Here is a 21,397-nt window from a genome sequence, read left to right as displayed (position 1 = left end):
TGAATATTCTTAAAGTACTTAATCTCCCTCCGTCCCATAAAAGATGTCTCACTTTTCTTTTTAGTTTGTCCCACTAAAGATGTTACATTTCCATTTTTAAAAAAAATCTCTCTCAGAGCATCTCCAATAACCGGCGTCACCACCGCGACGCCGGTTTTTCGCCGACGCCGGTTTGACGCCGAACCATTGGAACCGGCGTCGGCGAAATCGGCGTCGCCATGCCGATTCCCGCGCTGACGCCGGTTCCGACGCCGATCCTCACGGGCGCCATTGTGCGTCCCGGATTGGCGCCAAACCGGCGTCGGATTAAAATTTTTTTTTTTTTTTCAAAAACACTATATATACGCGCGTTGAACCTCATTTTCATTCGCACCACTTGTTTTAACGAGTATTCTCTCTACCTTACTTTCTGTTCAAGATCAATTTAAGAAATGAGTAATGCCGGTGGTAGTGGTGGGGATGCGGATGAGTACGAGCGTATGATGAACGAAGAGCTAGATGTCTATACGAGCCGTGAGGTTGATCGATGGATGCAGAGTTATATGCAGCCGGCGGCACCTCGCCCACGACCAGTTGTCCACCGTCGACAAGTGGTGCATCGTGATCATGAAGCTGCACATCAGCGTCTGTTCACAGATTACTTCGCAGAGGAGCCGCGTTTTGACGCCAACCATTTCAGGCGTCGTTTTAGGATGAGGCGGGACTTATTTATGCGTATTGTTAACGCATTGGAGCAGCGATATCTGTATTTCCGCTTCAGGCACGATGCGGCTGGCAGACCCGGCCACACCCCTATTCAAAAGTGCACTGCGGCAATCAGGCAGTTGGCCTACGGCACCGCGGCAGACATGTGGGACGAATACCTCCACATCGGTGAGACGACTGCCATCGAATGTATGAAGTATTTCTGCCAGGGCGTGATCGAAGTATTCGGTGATCAGTATCTCCGAAAGCCTACCCCCGAAGATTGCCGGAATCTGCTGCGGATGCACGGGGATCAGCACGGGTTCCCGGGAATGCTAGGCAGCATAGATTGTATGCATTGGGAATGGAAGAACTGTCCCGCTGCCTGGAAGGGGTTTTACACGACCGGCTACAAGGGAAAAAATCCCACGATGATCCTCGAGGCCGTGGCTGATTACCGGTTGTGGATTTGGCATGCATATTTTGGGATAACCGGTTCGAACAACGACCTAAACGTCCTCAACTCGTCGCCCCTTTTCAACGAGCAGTGCCAGGGCGTCGGTCCGGCCATCAGTTTTGTCGCCAACGACAACCAGCATGATATGGGCTACTACTTGGCGGATGGGATATACCCTAGGTGGCCCGTCTTTGTGAAGACGATCTGGTGCGCATCAGATCCGAAGAAGGCCTACTTTGCGACGAGGCAGGAGTCAGCGCGAAAAGACGTGGAGCGCGCATTTGGTGTGCTTCAAGCTCGATAGGCTGCAGTTAAGGGACCAACGCGTTTGTGGCATGTCGACTGCATTGCTGATATAATGTACGTCTGTATTATCATGCACAACATGATCGTCGAAGATGAAGGTGTACAACTGACTGATTGGGCCACCGACGATACTGAAGCAGGTCCAAGCCACGGCGTCACCACCGCCAACGTACGAGGTGGGGTACCGCACGATGAAGAAGCCCTCCTCCAAGCACATGCCGACATGCGTCAGACGGAGGCTCATATTCGACTGCAAAAGGATTTAGTTGAAGAGTTGTGGGCGCGGAGGATTGCAAGGCGTTAGTTTTTATGCAAATTTATGTAATTTTTTAAATGTAATTTTTTTAATTATTGTACTTTTTTTTTAAAATTAATGTACTTTTTAAATTTTAATATTATTATTCGAATTTTCCGTATTTGTCTCGTAAATTAAATTCCGTATGTTGATACGAGTGTAAATTAAATTATATAATTGTTATTAGTGATGTGGATAGGTAGTGTGAAGGCTATGTGAGGGCTATTTGATGTCCAGTTGATGTGGCAAGCTGATGTTGCAGGAGAATTGTAGTGCTGATGATGTGGCAGTGTGAAGGCTATTTGAGGGTTATTTGACGTCCTAACCTATTGGAGATGCTCTCACAATAATATAAATATTATATTTTCTCTTTCCACCTAACACTTAAAACAAAACCTTATAAAATCTTGTGTCGTCCCACAAGTGTGACGTCTTTTCTGGGACGGAGGGAGTATATATCTACTTGCGTTAAAGAGTATTTCATGAGTCGTGACAATTTACTGAAATAGTAGCTCATTCAATTTTTAACTGAACCACCTAATTGCCTCATTTTATTATGCATCATCACTCACCATGTTCTAATTACTGGATTTTTGTCAGTTAACCCCTATGGAATGGATCATATATCATAAAATTAGAACCTCTTGTGGACTTGTAGTTAAGGATAATTAGGATATTCTAATTAAGCATGCAAAATATGTGCAAAATTAGAACGTCTTGACTTGCTTTTCAATAGTTAGGTGTTTTGTTTATACAGTTCAAGTCAACGGTTTCTCATTAGAATATCCACTGGTGCTTTTCCAGCCACAATCACAACTTAGACATTTTCAACTTCTTTCAGTATATGTATATATTTTTCAATTTTAATTATTTTATGAACCTCATTAACATAATTTCACTTTTTCAACATACCCACATCTATATATACATATAATTAATATTATCTTAATTTCTATATTTGTATACTGTATAATCTATAAAACTAAAGTCATTACATTATTAAATTATTTTAAAAATAATTATATAATTAAAAAATAATTTAACTGTGCTAGAAAATATGTAAATTAAAACAACGATAATATAAAATGAAATTGCTACATAACACAATATTTGTGAGCAATCGTTATCATAGAATAGCCTCTAACAGCGACATGGTCGAAGTTTCTTTTAGTAACTATTGTAAAAATAAAAAATATAATGTACATAAGATACAAAATATAATATTAAAATACTTATAAATCTGATGAAGTTGTTATATGCTACTATAATTAAATTTGATTGAGAAACCATTGACCAACGATAAAAGAAACTTGAAAGATAAGATTATGACAATAATTTTATTCCATGGGGTCGCTCCCCTCCTTAATTATCTGTCTTAATAACTTCCTTGGCGCGTTCCAAGCTAACATTTGAAAATGGAAATGTGAATGTTTCTTTTCTTGATTGTGATGTTTAGTTTACAAGAAAAGAGAGGAGCTGCAAAAAAAAGTCAGCTCAATCAAAATAATTAATTGCCAACTCCATTCTCCATCTCATATAAGCTGCCCTTCATATTTCACTGTCATCATTCTCTTCCTCAATAATGTATCTTCTTCTTGTCATATAAATATAAATTTGATCACGCAGATCAGAGGACTAGAAATTCTATATAAGAAGACGAGATGGGGGCGAAGATGTCGAATGGACGGACTCCAATCAGCCACAGATCTTCTCCTCGTAACACCGATGATGCTGCAACCGCTCCTTTCTCCACGAGATATGGAAGAATTCCCGACAATTATCAAACTATCGAACAGGTATGTTTCATTGGATGTTTGTATTTCACTAGTAGTTTTTTCTTGTGTTTAATGATGTGATTGTTTGAAGGTTACACAAGCACTTGCTGAATCCGGTCTGGAATCCTCAAATCTAATAGTAGGCATCGACTTCACCAAGAGCAATGAATGGACAGGGAGGGATTCCTTCGAAGGAAGGTGCCTTCACCACTTCAGCGACGCCTTGAATCCGTACCAGCACGCCATCTCCATCATTGGAAGGACTCTCTCACGTTTCGATGAGGATAATCTCATCCCATGTTTTGGCTTTGGCGATGGTATCTCACTCTCCTAACATACTTCATCTTCAATGTCAGCGAGGGCGTAACACTTTTTTTTCATATTGCAGTCACTACTCATGATCAAGATGTGTTCAGCTTCTATTCGGATAACAGGCCTTGTGATGGCTTCGAGGAGGCAGTATCTCGTTACAGAGAGATCGTTCCACATGTTCGGTTATCAGGTTCAACCACCTTACTGTTGCTCCTGCTTTGTTTATTAAGTTATGATTTTTTTCAAGTGATCTGTTCCTGTCCAGGGCCAACGTCGTTTGCTCCAATAATCGAGACTGCTATGGGAATAGTTGATCGAAGTGGTGGCCAATATCATGTTCTTTTGATCATAGCTGATGGCCAAGTAATTTTTATCTCACTTTAGTCCAAACCAAATATAACTTCATTTTTTTCGTCCTGGTTTGATGCGTCTGATCCCGACTTTCTATGGAAGGTCACAAGAAGCGTAGACACGGAAGCCGGACAGCTAAGTCCACAGGAGCAAAGCACAGTTAATGCAATAGTGAAAGCAAGGTAGTACATTGTGAAAATCTTGACTTATTTTTCGCAAAAGATGTCGAAAATCTAGCTGACCCTTCACTTCTTTGTGTTTGTGTTGTGCAGCGAGTACCCGTTGTCCATTATCGTGGTTGGAGTTGGAGACGGGCCATGGGATATGATGCGCGAGTTTGATGACAACATCCCAGCCAGAGCCTTTGACAATATACAGGTTAGACCTTGCAAATCAAGTTCTTGCTTGACTAGAATCTTTATTGATTACATTGGTTTCCAATTGCCAAGTGCAGTTTGTGAATTTCACAGAAATCATGTCAAGAAATATCCCTCTGCCCCAGAAGGAAACTGAGTTTGCCTTGGCTGCATTGATGGAAATCCCTTTGCAATACAGAGCAACTTTGGAACTCCAACTCTTGGGGTAATGATTCATCATATGCACATAAAAAAACTGAATTATCTTAAAATGCCTACATTTTTGTTGCAGCAACCAGAGAGGACACGGCATAACTCTCCCGTTGCCACCCCCATCGCGCAACTTGAGGTCGAATAGCGATCTAACCTTGAGCCGTTCAAGCAGCTACAGCCAAACCTTTTCAAGTAGATATCCTCCATCTCCTGTTTCCACTTCAAGCTCTTCAAATGAAAGGGTATTATATCCTCTCACTTTGTGTTGTTTGTTACCATTTGAGTTTCGGTGATGTTTCCTCACAATAGTTCTTTAACATGCTCCACAGAGGTGTCCCGTTTGTTTCTACAACAAACGAAATCTTGCACTTGGATGCGGACATCAGGTAAAGCGCCAAAACAGAAGTTGTGCAAAAAATTGTATGGTTGTTTTCTGCTGAAATCTGCGGGTTGATGTCTTTGCGTCGGTATTGTTTGCAGACGTGCCATGACTGTGGGGAAGAATTGAGCTGGTGCCCTATTTGTCAGACAGAGATAACAACAAGGATAAAGCTTTATGACTAAGCTCACAAAGCCAATGTTAGAACCCCAGATATGATATGTGTGTGATTTGAATGTCTGTATCAAGCAATGCACACTGAGTTTGTCCTAATTTTAATTGCAATTACAGATGAGTAAACTGTATTTGTAAACATCATGTGTGTTAGTTTTTTTTTTTTTTTTTTACTTGAGAGAAGATCTTATTCATTTGCCATCAAAAAAGAGTTGTGGTTAAGTTCCAGCTTTCCATTTCATTCTCAAAATCAGCTGTATAGCAATATGCAAACTTACTCTATAAAAATCAATGAAAGTAAGTGTTGATAAAATCAAATACAAATCTGCAATACATAGTAGTGCTATAAATATGGTTGGTACTGAATTTGAAAATAAAGCCAATTTATTTTATACTTCTGTCTCTGTTTGACACTTACGAAAAGACAAACATATTTTGGCCTAAAAGTTGACAATAATGATTCTTAATCATAACATTATGAGGTCTCATATAATTAGAAGCGTTGGGAAGTTGGTTAGGGGAATGTCAACAAGGAGAGATCGAGATGGATCATCGGAACTCAATTTCAACCAGCCATGGATCTTCTTCCTCTACAATTTCTACGAGATATGGAAGAATTCTCGACAACTACCACACTCTCCATCAGGTATATATCTCATTTACTCAAACTCATCACTTTCCATTTTTCTATGCTGTAGTTTTTTCTTGTCTTGATTGTGTTTGATGATTTAACATTGTTAAGGTCACAGAAGCGCTGATTGAATCCGGCCTCGAATCCTCAAATCTAATAGTAGGGATCGACTTCGCCAAAAGCAATGAATGGACAGGGAGATATTCCTTCAACGGAAGGTGCCTTCATGACATACGTGATGGCCTTAATCCATACCAGCAAGCCATCTCCATCATTGGAAGGACACTCTCGCCTTTCGATGAGGATAATCTCATCCCGTGTTTTGGCTTTGGCGATGGTTGGTGTATATGTTGCTGCCCTCTCCTCACATATTTTCAAATTCAGTTATAATGATGTTATTCCTCTTGCAGTTACTACACATGATAAAGATGTCTTCAGCTTCTACGAGGACAACAGGCCCTGCAATGGCTTCGAGGAGGCACTCTCTCGTTATAGACAGATTGTTCCACATGTTCGCTTATCAGGTCCATGATCCACCACTCCTGCTTTCTTTTCCATGTTTTTTTTTTCTTGTTTCCTCATGAGGAAGAGATGCTCTGTGAGTGTCCAGGACCGACATCGTTCAAACCAAACTCACTTTTTCTTCCTGGTTTGATGTGCGTCGACTTTCTGTGGAAGGTCACAACAAGTGTCGATATGGGAGCTGGACAACTAAGTCCTCAGGAGCAATACACAGTTAATGCAATAGTGAGAGCAAGGCTGTACAAATGCAAAATTTGGAGTTATATCTGCAAAAAGATGTTGAGTTTGCCTTTGTGTTTCTGTTGTGCAGTGGATACCCGTTGTCCATTATCGTTGTTGGAGTTGGAGATGGGCCGTGGGATATGATGCGAGAGTTTGACGACAATATCCCAGCCAGAGCCTTTGACAATATACAGGTTCGACCTTGCAAATCCATCTCAGAAAATCCATGACTACAACTTTTATGGATTACTACATTGGTTGGCAAATGCAATTTCACAGAAATCATGTCAAGAAACATTCCTCAATCACAAAAGGAAGCTGAGTTTGCCCTGGCTGCACTGATGGAAATCCCTTTACAATACAGAGCAACACTCGAACTCCGACTCTTGGGGTAAATAGATACTGTCATGTAATCAATTGATCAACTGATGAAATACTAAGCATCCTGTATTTGATTTTGCAGGGCACAGCAGAACTCTCCCTTTGCCACCTCCATCGCATAACTTATATATTGTTTTCGCGGTCAAACAGTCTAAGCCAAACCTTTTCAACTAACTATCCACCCTCTCCTGTTTCAACTACAAGCCCTTCAAATGAAAGGGTGAATCCCTTCACTTTGTGTTGTGCTGTTTTAACTTATATAATGTTGTTAGCATGAAAATGAGTTTGTTTATCTAAATCTTCCCCGCAGAAGTGCCCCGTGTGTTATGACAGCCAACGGGAACTTGCACTTGGATGCGGCCATCAGGTAAATATAAAAAATAATGTGACATTTTGGAAGATGTTGTTTCCTAGTGAATCATGTGCATTGATTGCTTTGCTGCCTTTGCATCCATATTCTTTCCAGACGTGCCGTGACTGTGGTGAAGAACTGAGCCAGTGTCCCCTTTGTTGGACAGAGATTACAACCAGAATAAGGCTTTTTGAGTAAACTCAAAAGTATATACTAGAACCAGAAGATGAGAGCATGTGTGTGTATGAAAATACGTATATCGATTTGATTGTGTATATTGAGCAACAGACACTTGATCATTCCTAATTTTATCTGAATTTAAAGAGCAATGTTGGTGAGTAATAGTTGCATATTTGCTATGCTTGATCACAACATTTTTAAGATAAAATATTGAATATAGGATTTTCGATTCCATCATTTACTTTTTCAGCAATGGTTATGACTTATGATACGGATTTTAGTCATAATTGAATAATCCTTTCGAATATTTGCTTTCCCATATTTTTAGATTAAATTATGCAGTTTTGTTGACAATTTCCTTCCCTGAAATTAATTGATCAATTTAGGCAAACACTTACATTTAGGTCACTTTTGTTTTTCCTCTTTTAACTTACAATATTTTAATTTGTTACCATAAGTTATAGTAATAGTAATTAATAATTCCCTTTAAGTAAATTGAATTTGGTTCTATCAATTACCCGACAACGGATCGGTTAGATTTAGATATCGCTTTCGGTCATCTTTTTCAAGACAAATTCAATTTAGTTAATTGTTTATCGGTTCGATTATTACAGGCTATATACTACTCTATCCATTTGTCAAAACCTGACGCGTTTTTGTCATTTTTGGACTTCCGTCATTTAAGGACATATTTATTTTTTTTCATTTCTAGCAAGTTAACTCAACACTACTAATATATTTAACTCTATTACCCATATATGAAAGTGAGATTCACGCTTCACTAACTCCCTTCCTCTATTTTTTTTATATTTAAATAATTTATTAAAATATATGCCGAGTTAAAATGTAACTTTAAATAGCAGACGGATAGAGAATTAGTATTGAAGATAATCAATTACATATTTACCCGTCAAATAAACAACGGTATTTTAAAGTACTAATATTGTTTGACTTGGTACGAGTTTTAAGAAATGTAATGAAAAGTATGTGGAAAAGTTAATGGAATGTGAGTCCTAATTTTATATACTCCCTTCGTCCCATAGTAGATGTCACACTTGGGGATTGACACGAGATTTTAGGAGGTGTTGTTTTATGTGTTAAGTGGAAAGAGAAAATAATATATTTATATTAATGTGAGAGAGAACTTTTTTCAAAAAAGGAAATGTGACATCTTTTGTGGGACAAACTAAAAAGGAAAGTGTGACATCTACTATGAGACAGGGGGAGTACTATATTAATTTTATACTCTCTCTGTTTCCTAAAAATAGGAACTTTGGATAAGAGCATCCGCAGTGGGACGGATGTCCCGACGGACTTCCCAAAAACACCTCCTGTCACGTCATAAGGACCTCCCTCCCACTGCACTGCCACGTCATAAGGACATCTCACTGCACAATGGCGGACATCCCTAAGGACATCCCGGCGGACATCCACAATAATAAAAATTCACAAATTCACCAAATTAAACAATTTACGGAATTAAAATTTCAACATGAATACTGAGAAAATGCAACCACTTTGTTTAAAAAAACATACATAATTATTTTAAAAAAATACATAGTTGAAAAAAACCTCAAGCTTCGATAAATGCGGCCCCCGTCGCCAGTCCCGGCGCCACTCCCGGGCAGGGGTGCCATCCCCAAATCGCGCCTCATAGTGTCGATGACATCCTTCAACATCATCTTGTATAAGGGATCAGTCGTTGCATGCCACTTGTCTAACGGTGTCGAGCATGCTCTGTGTTAGCTGCATGCGGGCGAGATGGTTGAGCTCGGGAGTGACCAGGGAAGGAGCTTCCGAGTAGACCTCGTGGGACCCGCTGGCGCTTCCCCTAGCCGTCTGCATCGCGGTCTTTAACCCAACCGGGCGACGGCGGCGGGAAGACGATTGCGGGGTCGGGAACTCTGCCTCGGTGTCGGGGAGTTCGTGGGAACCGGCACTGCTGTTGTACTCGCCGGAGGCGTTGATATTCGTCCGCCTCGGCCAGCCAGCTTCAACACCCGCACTAAACTTGGCGGAAGTCTGCACCGCAAGATAGACCTCCCAATATTTGAATTCCCCGAAACCTAATTCACTGTCGGGGAACTACTGGTGAGACAGAAGCTTCACATCTTCGGCGGACATGCCGCTGGTTGCTGTGCGGAGGTTGTTTTGGTAGATGCCGACAAATCGGCTTAGCTGCCTCCTCAGCCGCTCCCACTGTTTCCGGTATTGCTTTTCATCGTGAGGCTTCCCACCCGGCGGTTTGAATTCGTTGTAGCTTTGGCTAATGCGCCACCACATTCTGTCGATATGCTGGTTAGCCCCGACGTAGGGATCCTCGACTACACTGATCCAGGCATTTTCTAGCGCGGCGCACTCCCCTATGCTCCAGATGGTCCTCTTTCTCCCGCCCGCTTCCTCCCCCTCCCCCTTGGCCCCCGCCCCACCATCGTTCCCCGCACGCGAGGACGAAGTAGTGCCCTTCCCTCTCCCTTCCTTGCTTCCGCGTCCTCCCTGCCGCCGGTGGCATCTCAGTGGGAGACTCCCTGACCAGAGATAGCCTCAACTCCTCAAAAGAGAAAGTCTCAATGCCGGTGAACTGAGTCTCCAAAGGAGTACTCTGGGGGAAATCACTAGACAATAAATCCATGTAGGGGCGATAGACATTGTCCCCAGGTGATTGGAGGACCCCCTGCCTGGTCCCCCTGCAGCGGCAGGCATGCCCTGCATCATCCCGGGCATTTGGGGCATCATCTTACCCATCCCTGCACACCAAGGTGGGTACATATTGTAATACCCGGGCATCATCCCCTCCATTAAGGGCTTGGGCATCATCGGCGCCATTCCAGGCATCATCCCGGACATCGGTGCACTTCCGCCTGCATTTCACCCAACTCTAACGGGAAAAGTCGACGTTTGTGACTCACTTGTGGCGGGGGAATCACTATCGTGGTGCTCCATTTATCTTCAAAAGAAATGAAAGTAGAGAGAGAGAAATTCGTTAAGAGCATGCGCAGCGGTGGCGTCCGTCGCCACCGCCATGTGGCGCGCTCCCATTCGTCAACGGCATAGCCGTTGTGTTTAAACATTTTTTTTTATTTTTTTTAAAAATCGGTATTTAATTATAAATAATGCTAAAAAATAAAAAAAAATTATTTTCCAAATCCCAAAAATATGGCTGTTTTTTCCCCGTTTTTCTGAATTTTTTTGATTTTTTTTAATTTTTTTTTTGCCAAAATCATCTATAAATACACACATTCATCACTCATTTATCACATCAATTCATCTCTCATTCATAATTCTTATACAAACTGTCAACACATTCAACATTCACTCAAAACATCAAATGGATTTCACTCATCTCATGGCGGAAGCGGAGCGCGAAGAACAAGAATACTACGAACAACATCGTGCCGCTTACGAAGCATATGTAATTTTTCATTTTTAGGATTTTAATTATGTAATGTTTAATTTTATTTGTCATTTGTAATATTTATTGTGGTTTTTAAATGAATTTTAATATTATGAAAATGTTATTGTTTAACTGAATTTTAAATTAATTGTGCTCGTCCTTGCGGAAGAGCACAGTTGTGGGTGTTGTGCTCTTGCCAGAGAGCAGGCATGAATAGTACCGCCCGGGCCCACAACCGTGTCGCTGGCAAGAGCACGGTTGTGGATGCTCTAAAACAAGTGGTGTGAATGAAATGAAGTTCAACGAGCCATATATATAGAATTTTTTTTAAAATAATAATTAAAAATCGGGACGTCCGCCGGGACGTCAGTCGTGGCATCGCAATGACGGACGTCAAGGCGGACGTCCCAACGGACGTCGTCGGAAAGCCGCGGAACTCCGGTGTCTGCAAACGACGTCCGTGTGCACCGGGTTTACGCCTAATGGTGGACGTCCCGCGAGGACGTCTGGCACGCCGATCCGATGTCCACCGGGACGCCCGCCGCTGCGGATGCTCTAAGGTACGAGTTTTAATGTAAAATTGGTAAAGTGAGAGAAATGTAGAGAAAAAATGGGTAAAATTAGAGAGATTGAGAGAAAAAGTAGTGGATTTAGTGTTAGTGGATTGTAGGACTCATTTTCTAAAATGAAAAGTTTCTATTTTTTAAAAATGGACCAAAAACAAAAGAACTTTTGTTTTTAAGAAACAAAGAGAGTAATAAAATATGAGTGGATGAGTTGGTAGAATATGTTCCATTTCTAAAAGTTGTAAAATGATCGCAACACTGTTTCCTCACTCTCTGAAGTACATGAGAAATTAATTGAAAATTTGAAATTGCTATAACTAGGCTTGTTAAGAAAACACTGAAATACAATAGCAGAAAAAAGACTTGATGGAATTTTATTTTGGAAAATGAGATGACACATCAGGTCAACCAACAACACAATTAAAGTTTTAATTAGCTTAATGATGTAAAAAAAAATGCAAAATAAATATGTCTAGATGTGTTACTCGCGAGTACCGAGGTTGATCATGCCAACTCTATCATATTGTCGAGCCATTATATACGAGGCCTTTACAGAAGTGAAAATACACATTTTTCGTAAGCACCGTAATTATCATTTTTAAAATTGAAAAATCAAAATAACAAGTATGACTTTGAAATTTTGAATCAAGATATATAATTTACGTACGTTTGAGTACAAATATTTTTTTTTTTACTTTCAAAAGTTTGATAAAAATAATAAGTACTCCATTTGAAAATTAATTAGTGAGATCTACACGATTCAGGCCAATCTTATGTGGCTCGGCTTAATTTCGGCTCAATCTTATGTTGCTCAGCTTAATTTCGGGTCAGCTTAATTTCTGAGCTATTCAATTTAGGATATTTTGTGTTGAAATTTTATTTTGAGGTTATAAATATTACGCTATAATCCTATCAAATTATCAGCTATTCGAGTCAACAAATGGATTCCAAGTTAAATTGACAATCTTACATATAACAACTCATGAAATTAATTTGACAAGTTTTTCCGCTGTGGATACCGCATTACCCCATTACATAACATGCTCTATTAGCAACTTTAGTAATGTCATCAATTTAGCAAAACACTGGGGAAATTTAATTTTGTTTTGTTTGCTATTTGTAATTTTTAAGTTTTGAAATGAATTGACCTTTAACAATATTATGTAAAGCTACAAATAGGGGTGTGTGTGAGTTCGCCAAGTAGTAGATAGGTAATACCTGAGGTCAAAGGTTCAAATTCTGCATGACTCTGTCTTTAAATTTAATTCATTTACCAATAAAAAAACTACAAATGGGTGAATTCCTTCTCGATTCTAATTCATCCCAGCTTATCTCTGAATTATAAACAGATTAGGTTGCATTTGCTAATTTTGCTATGTGCCAACTCTCCCTTGGAACACTACCTATACAAGTTGACAATAGTACTAAAAAAATACAGATTCACAATAAAGAGCAATTGCATAGAAATTGATTCAATTGAAATCTTTCATAGAGATTCTTAGTTGTCTCCCATGGAAGCTTAGTTACAATTTTAAAGCAAAATCTCACCATTATTGTGTAGGTAGTCACTAATACGTACTAATTTCGATCAGAATATTGAAATATACACACTCGATAATCTAATTTAAATATTCTCTAGAAGAAACGATAATAATCTTGAAATGGATCAAAACGAATAAATATATTCCTTTATGTTTTAAAACTGACAGATTCATTCAATAGGAATGAATGAATGAATTTAGTTAATATGCAGTAAATAAAGATTATGATGACACACACGGTGCAAGGGCTGGCCAAAAGATGTATAATTACATTAACAATTAGATATAGTTGACTCTGTTAAACGTGGTATAAAATCTGCAATTAAATGAGATATATCCGGCCAGATTCACAAAAAAATTAAATTAAATTGAATACTATAGAAGAGGCAAATCCTACGCATTATATTTCCAATTTGAGATTAAATTCCATCAATGCGGGACTCTGAATTTGAGATTCAATTTTATCATACAGCTGTTTGATCGCCTTGAACTCTGCAATCAGCATCTTCATTCTTCCAAATCCCACTGTATAAATAATATGCAAACACACATCTGAAAGATAGAGTGAGAGAGCAGATCAATTTATCAAAGATGGTGTTTGGCAAGTTTATGCCACCATTCATTCTTATTGCTGTGTTCCACCAACCAGCTTTAGCCACAAAAAAGGTGCATGTACAACTTCAATACAATATTATTAATCAATCATGTTTTTTCTTTCATAATATTATCATATTGTATTAATTATTTTAATTGGTTGATTCATCAGGCCTATGTTGTCTACATGGGAGCACATTCTCATGGCCTAGAAGCAACATCTGCTGATCTAGACCAAATTACCACCTCACACATCCAGTCTCTTTCATCATTTCTAGGAAGGTCTGCAAATTTTTTCCATATCATGAAAAAATTCTCATCTCATCATATCCACTTCTTAATTATTTCAATTTTGATATTGGCAGTGAAGAGAAGGCTAGAGATGCACTAATCCACTCTTATCAAAGGCACATTAATGGATTTTCTGCTTTTCTCGAAGAGGAAGAAGCTGCAGAACTTGCAAGGATGTTAGATCCACACATATGTTTGCAATTATTATATGTTTTGCAAGTTTTGATTGATATCTATTGAAATGTAGAGCAAGAGGGAGTGGTGTCTGTGTTCTTGAATCAAGGGAAGAAGCTACACACAACACATTCATGGGAGTTTCTGATGTTGGAAAATAATGGTGTGATTAAACCTTCTTCGATATGGAAGAAAGCCAGATTCGGCGAAGATACGATCATAGCAAATATTGATACAGGTAAAAAACGCAGAGTCTTTTTGCTAATTGTTTCTGTGATTGATAATTGATGTTGCCTTTAATTCCTAGTTGTTACGGTTTGAAGCTCGACAAACACAACAATAACGCGATGAACTAAAACACACCAAGGATTTACGTGGTTCGATCAAAGATGATCTACGTCCACGGACAACAAAATGGATCTTTATTCACTCCACTCTCAAGATTACAATCTCTCAATCTATCTACTATCTCTTGATTATTCAATGAGCAAAACCGCAAGAAGCTCTTGATGAATACAACAAGAATGAGAAAAAATGATTGAGCTAACTAACTTGTATGTGTGTGTGCGTCGACTGCTTTTATATGTGAATGGTTACAACAGAATCATAGAGAGGTTGGATTCTCTAGTAACAAACTCGTGCTGTTACTCCTGATCCTTACTTCAAACGGACTCCTTCCGAGCTGACGTGGATAACCGGACTCCTTCCGAGCTGTCGGACTCCTTCCAAGCTGCCGGACTCCTTCCGAGCTGCCGGACTCCTTCCGAGCTGCCGGACTCCTTCCGAGCTGCCGGACTCCTTCCGAGCTGACTATCCACATTTTTTGAGTTGAACTTCACTTCGCATGCAGTCACAACTCCACCTCTTCTCTTATTCTCTTATGCCATCACATTCACACACTACAAATCTCCACCTTGAATGTGAAGCATAGAAACACTTTGCTGTCAACCTTTCCTTGCATTCATTTCTCAACCATATTTACCAACTCCTGACAATAGTTGAACTTGGCAGTTGGTAATGGTTTTGTGAGCATGTCGGCTGGGTTGTGGTCTGTGCTGATCTTCACCACTTTAACTTCTCCCTTGTCAACTTCGTCTCTGACAAAATGCATACGCACGTCAATGTGCTTGCTTCTTTCATGGAATACTTGATGCTTTGCAAGGCACAAAGCACCACTGCTGTCACAGTTGATCTCCACAGCCTTCTGCTTCACACCGAAATCCTCAAGGATCCCCTTTAGCCATTTACACTCCTTAACTGCTTCTGTGAGTGAAATGTACTCGGCCTCTGTGGTGGAGAGGGCCACCACTGACTGCAATCCAGACTTCCAAGAGATGGCTGAACCAAATAGAGTGAAGATATAACCGGATTGTGATTTTCTATTATCCAGATTAGCAGCATAATCTGAGTCACAAAATCCCACCAAGGGCTCGGATCCCACATCATCCACTCCTCCATACACAATGCCAATGCCCTGAGATTGTTTAGCATATCTCATCAGCCATTTCACAGCCTGCCAGTGGCTTCTGCCCGGATTGCTCATATACCTGCTAACTACACTCATTGCTTGAGCTATGTCCGGCCTAGTACACACCATAGTGTACATGAGGCTGCCCACAATGTTTGAGTATGGGATCATGTCCATTTGCTTCTTCTCTTGATCATCCTTAGGTGCTTGGTTTCCAGAGAGCTTGAACTGCTGGCTCAGAGGAGTTGAGACACCTTTCGACTCATGCATCTGATACTTCTTCAACATCCTCCCAAGATAATCTCCTTGCATCAGCCACAGCCTCTTAGACTTCCTATCCCTGACAATGTCAATGCCAAGGATTCTTTGGGCACAACCAAGATCCTTCATCTCAAACACTGAGCTGAGTTGCCTCTTTATGCAGTCTACTTCCTTGATATCAGGGCTAGCTATGAGCATGTCATCTACATACAGCAATAACCATGCCACAGCTCCCTGATTCCTGTATCTGATGTACACACATCCATCAAACTTGGACTTTATAAATCCCAGCTTGTGCATCTCTTCATCAAATTTGAGATACCACTGTCGACTTGACTGCTTCAGACCATATAGACTCCTTTTGAGGAGACACACCTTATCCTCATCACCCGGAGCTATGAAACCCTCTGGTTGAAGCATGTAAATCTTCTCCTCAAGGCTCCCATGTAAGAAAGCTGTTTTTACATCCATTTGGTGTAATTCCCAGTCGAGTTGTGCTGTGAGAGCCATCAAGATTCTGATAGAAGCATGCTTTACCACCGGAGAGAAGACTTCATTGAAGTCTATGCCTTCCTTTTGTGAGTACCCTTTAGCTACGAGCCTTGCTTTGTATCTAAGCTTCTCAATTCCAGTGACCTCCACCTTTCTTTTGAAAATCCATTTACATCCAATGGGCTTTTGCAGATCAGATCTCTTTACAAGGATCCATGTTCCATTCTTCAACAAGGATTTTATTTCATCAATCATGGCCTTCTTCCATGCTTCTTTCTCCTTGCTCTTGATGGCTTCTGCATAGGTCAGTGGCTCTGAATACTCTATCTCTTCAGCAACACACAAAGCATAGTATATCATATCAGCTTGGCTGTATCTTGTAGGTAGCTTCTGTACTCTCCTTGGCCTATCTCTTGCAAGCAAATAGTTATCAAGATTTTGAGCTACTGGAGCTGGCTCTTCATTATTTTCTGGAATAGGACCCTCAGCAGCTACTGGAGCTGGCTCCTCTGCTCCTTCTTGTGACTGATCATCATCATTACCATGCATTCTGCCCAGCTCCACCTCAGTCGAAGTACCACCATAATCAGAGATACCTGCTGCAGGTTGCTTAATCTCAGAGAATGGCATCTTGCCTTCATCAAACTTGACATCTCTACTTATCACCAATTTGTGATTCCCGGGCTCAATGGACCATAGCCTATAGCCCTTCACACCAGGCTGATACCCCAACATAATGCACCTTAAGGCCCTAGCTTCAAGCTTGCTTTGCTTTATGTGTGCATATGCAGCACACCCAAAACTCCTAAGCTGGCAGTAGCTGCTGTCCCTGCCATACCATCTGTAATCCGGGGTATCAAAATCAATAGCTGAGCTGGGGCATTTGTTGATCAAGACTGCTGCTGTTGTCACTTGCCTCTCCCCAGAATCTCTTAGGAACACCCGAGCCAAGAATCATGCACCTAACTCTCTCCAATAATGTTCTATTCATCCTCTCAGCAGTGCCATTTTGTTGGGGATTGTTAGGCACTGTTCTGTGTCTTCTAATGCCCTTTTGAGCACAATAACTCTGAAACTCATTCGAAAGAAACTCTAATCCATTATCAGTTCTCAAACACTTGAGGGATCTGCCCTTTTCCAATTCAACTTCAGAGCACCAAACTTTGAATTTTAGAAAAGCTTGAGATTTTTCTTTCAAGATGTATATCCAAACTCTTCTTGAATAGTCATCTATAATTGACATAAAATACCTCCCTCCTCCCTCAGAAACAGTAGGTGAAGGCCCCCACAAATCTGAATGTGCATAATCAAGTGGAGAGGAAGAAGTATGAATACCTTTCTGATATGGAAGCTTCTTGCTCTTTCCTAATGCACAATCCTCACAGCTTGTCAGATTCTGCTGAGTTCCAGATCTTATCAATCCCCTTTTGATGAGCTCTTTCAGGCCCTTCTCTGAGACATGCCCGAGCCTCCTATGCCATAAATCCAAGTCACAGCTAGTAGCAGCATTTACCTGTGAACTGACTTCAGTCTCACCAAGCAAATAATAGAGGGTGTTGATTCTTGTTGCCTTCAACAATTCCTTGCCTCCTTTGGACACTATCATCTCCCCAGCTTTTGACATGAACACACACCCCTTTGCTTCAAGAACACCAAGGGACACCAGATTTCTTTTAACCTCAGGTATATACCTTACCTGAGTAAGAATCAGAGAGGAGCCATCTTCATTTCGGATCTTGATGTCTCCTATTCCCTTCACTTGGCAGATTTGGTTGTTGCCTAGCAGAACGGTGCCATCACTCTTGGTTAGATTCAAGAACCACGACTTGTGAGGACTCATATGAAAACTGCATCCCGAGTCCATAATCCAAGAGTTGCCAATGTCTTGCTCAACTACATTCATTATCTGAGGCATTTCCAGATCTTCAGCAATATCTGCCTCGTTTGCACCATTCTGCTCCTCAGCAACCTTCTTCTTCCAGGAATGACAATTTTTCTTTAAGTGTCCCGGCTTTTTGCAGTAGAAACATTCCCTAGTTTCCCTTTTCTGAGGATCTTTACTCCCCTGATACTTAGCCTTTGCATTCTTGGTTTTCTGCATGGGCTTCTTGCCTTTGAATCTGACATTCAAGGCTTCTGCTGAATGATCAGTGGTGGATTTGATGGTGGATTTCTGCAATTGTTTGGCTCTCAAAACCGATTGCACTTCATCAAGAGTGATGGTTTTCTCCCGGCCATACAACATCGCATCCTTCAAATGATCAAAAGACTTTGGCAAAGCATTAAGAAGGAGAATAGCTTTATCTTCATCAACTAAACTCACATCAATATTTTCAAGGTCATCAATGGCCTTGTTGAATTCCTCCAGCTGCTCCTCTACGCCCCTTTCTTCAAGAAATCGATAGGAGTATAGTTTCTGCTTCATGAACAGCCGATTTGCCAAAGATTTCGTCATGTACAAGTTCTCCAATTTAGACCACACATCAGCGGCAGTCTTCTCCTTGGCCACCTCGCGCAAAACCTTATCCCCCAAGCAGAGAATAATTGCGCTATGCGCGCGATCAAGCATCTCCTGCCTTTTGATCGCAGCTTTCGGATCCTCTTCCACCACTGCAGCATCTTTATCGATAGGCTTCAGCGCCTCCGCCAGACCCTGCTGCACAAGGACGGCCTTCATCTTGATGCGCCATAACCCGAAGTCGTTGCGCCCGGTGAATTTCTCGGTTTCCAATTTCGTCGTCGCCATCGCTCCGCTTCCCACAGACGGCGCCAGTTGTTACGGTTTGAAGCTCGACAAACACAACAATAACGCGATGAACTAAAACACACCAAGGATTTACGTGGTTCGATCAAAGATGATCTACGTCCACGGACAACAAAATGGATCTTTATTCACTCCACTCTCAAGATTACAATCTCTCAATCTATCTACTATCTCTTGATTATTCAATGAGCAAAACCGCAAGAAGCTCTTGATGAATACAACAAGAATGAGAAAAAATGATTGAGCTAACTAACTTGTATGTGTGTGTGCGTCGACTGCTTTTATATGTGAATGGTTACAACAGAATCATAGAGAGGTTGGATTCTCTAGTAACAAACTCGTGTTGTTACTCCTGATCCTTACTTCAAACGGACTCCTTCCGAGCTGACGTGGATAACCGGACTCCTTCCGAGCTGCCGGACTCCTTCCGAGCTGCCGGACTCCTTCCGAGCTGCCGGACTCCTTCCGAGCTGCCGGACTCCTTCCGAGCTGACTATCCACATTTTTTGAGTTGAACTTCACTTCGCATGCAGTCACAACTCCACCTCTTCTCTTATTCTCTTATGCCATCACATTCACACACTACACTAGTTGTTTGGCCTGAATCAAAGAGCTTTAGTGGGCAAGGCTATGGCCCCATTCCATCAAAGTGGAAAGGAATCTGTCAGTAATCAGACCCTTTGCAAAACTAGTAGTATTGTTTTCGTTTTTATTTTAAATTAAGAAACAATATTGTTTTTGTTGTAGACAGATGGGACAATTAATAGATTAGATAGGGACCAGAATTTGATGTGATTTGAATTAATTATGACTGTAATTAGGGTTGATCAATTCCCTAATTCATCTTCAACTTCAATAGGAAGCTGATCGGAGCTCGGTACTTCATCAAAGGCTACGAGGCTTTCACGAAGACGCATGATCCGACGATGCACAATGCGCGCGACACAGAAGGGCATGGGTCCCACACCCTGTCGACCGCCGCCGGCAACATGGTGGCCGGAGCCAATGTTTTCGGGATCGGAAACGGAACGTCTAAAGGAGGCTCTCCGAGACCTACAAGGTCAATGACAGCTCCTGCTTCGACTCCGATATCTTGGATGCTTTTGACGCCGCCCCTCGTCGACGTCATCTCTCTCTCCGTCCATCGCTACATGCTCCTTGCACGCCGTCGCCAAGGGAATCCCCGTCGTCGCCTCGGGCGGGAACTCCGGCCCCTATCCAGGCACCGTTGCGCCACTGTTGCTGCCAGCACTATTGACCGTCGCTTGGGGGCTAATGTTGCACTAAGAAACGGTTCACTTTTCAAGGCCTGACTATAAATATGTAATCATAACCAAATACACTATATATTATATTAATGTAATGTTGTTATAGGGTATGAGCCTGAGTGAATCACTTCCACGCACCGGTTTTTATCCTCTTATTAGTGCTGCTGATGCTGCAGCTGCCAATGTATCTACAGATGACGCGTAAGAGCTACTAGTATTAATCGTGTTCTTACAAATTGATTAAATAGAGTTTGGAAATATTAATGCAGTTTGCTATGCCTAGAGAAATCACTGGATCCGGTGCTTCATCTCTCAATTCCTCCGATCTGAACTCCATCGTCGCCGTCGGCGAACTCGAAGGCTCAACTCTCCGCCTATCTTCTTCTCTCATCGCCGCTGCAATTCCCCGCAGTATCTGCCCGATATCTAAGTATCACCGAATCCATCTCACTCTGCTCTCCGCCTAGCGCCGTCGCCGGAATCCGTTGTTGCTCTCCATCTTTTCCGTCTCAATTTCTGTCGCAGCGCCGTTATGCTTGCTCCGTCGCAGTTGCTAGGAAATTCGTGAGATGAGATTGGGGATTCTTTCTACTCCAAGCTTACTGACCTCTCTCAATTTACATTCAAACCTTTATTCTCTTTAATTCTTCGCTCAACTATCGGTTTCTCTCCAATTTGTGAATGGTAGTGATAATTGCGAAATTGGTTGAATCCGACGAAATCGTGGAGTTGTGGGATGATATGTATGTGTAGATAACCGATTTCATGGAATCATGGGAGGTAGAAACCGGATTTTGTGGAACAGAAATTGGGTGAGACTAATCTCACGTTAAATTCTTGCATAATCAAAGTGGGGTGAAAATTAATAAATTATTTGGGCTCATAATAATTGGATTTCAAATTGGGCTAAAAGGAATAATTGCTCAAGGCCCAAAAGGAAGTTGAAAAGGACTTCCAAAAGTTGGTGACAAAGAATTGAGCTTCATACAAATAA

The 21,397-nt window shown here is 41.2% G+C and overlaps 3 protein-coding genes and 1 pseudogene across 3 annotated transcripts; all 4 read left to right on the top strand.

Moving 5' to 3' along the window:
- The first annotated feature begins 3,303 nt into the window (after positions 1-3,303).
- LOC121811054 (E3 ubiquitin-protein ligase RGLG1-like) lies at positions 3,304-5,496 on the top strand. The gene is made up of 10 exons (XM_042211825.1): positions 3,304-3,538; positions 3,609-3,834; positions 3,906-4,019; positions 4,095-4,192; positions 4,283-4,362; positions 4,453-4,558; positions 4,635-4,762; positions 4,829-4,991; positions 5,079-5,135; positions 5,230-5,496. The coding sequence occupies exons 1-10, from the start codon at positions 3,404-3,406 to the stop codon at positions 5,311-5,313; spliced, it is 1,191 nt and encodes a 396-aa protein (XP_042067759.1). The 5' UTR covers positions 3,304-3,403; the 3' UTR covers positions 5,314-5,496.
- A 350-nt stretch (positions 5,497-5,846) lies between these two features.
- On the top strand, positions 5,847-7,608 carry LOC121810687 (annotated as a pseudogene).
- Positions 7,609-13,682: 6,074 nt separating this feature from the next.
- Positions 13,683-14,471, top strand: LOC121810686 (subtilisin-like protease SBT5.4). The gene is made up of 5 exons (XM_042211436.1): positions 13,683-13,757; positions 13,858-13,967; positions 14,051-14,169; positions 14,236-14,388; positions 14,458-14,471. Exons 1-5 carry the CDS (start codon positions 13,683-13,685, stop codon positions 14,469-14,471), a joined length of 471 nt encoding a protein of 156 aa, XP_042067370.1.
- A 5,504-nt stretch (positions 14,472-19,975) lies between these two features.
- LOC121741377 (subtilisin-like protease SBT5.3) lies at positions 19,976-20,584 on the top strand. Its single transcript, XM_042134101.1, has 2 exons — positions 19,976-20,428; positions 20,510-20,584. The coding sequence occupies exons 1-2, from the start codon at positions 20,062-20,064 to the stop codon at positions 20,524-20,526; spliced, it is 384 nt and encodes a 127-aa protein (XP_041990035.1). The 5' UTR covers positions 19,976-20,061; the 3' UTR covers positions 20,527-20,584.
- The last annotated feature ends 813 nt before the right edge of the window (positions 20,585-21,397 follow it).

This window comes from Salvia splendens, chromosome 7 (genome assembly GCF_004379255.2).
Source record: "Salvia splendens isolate huo1 chromosome 7, SspV2, whole genome shotgun sequence".
In the NCBI taxonomy this organism is placed as follows: Eukaryota; Viridiplantae; Streptophyta; class Magnoliopsida; order Lamiales; family Lamiaceae; genus Salvia; species Salvia splendens.
The sequence above is the reverse complement of the archived record's forward strand: the minus strand, read 5'-3'. Positions and strand labels throughout refer to the sequence as shown.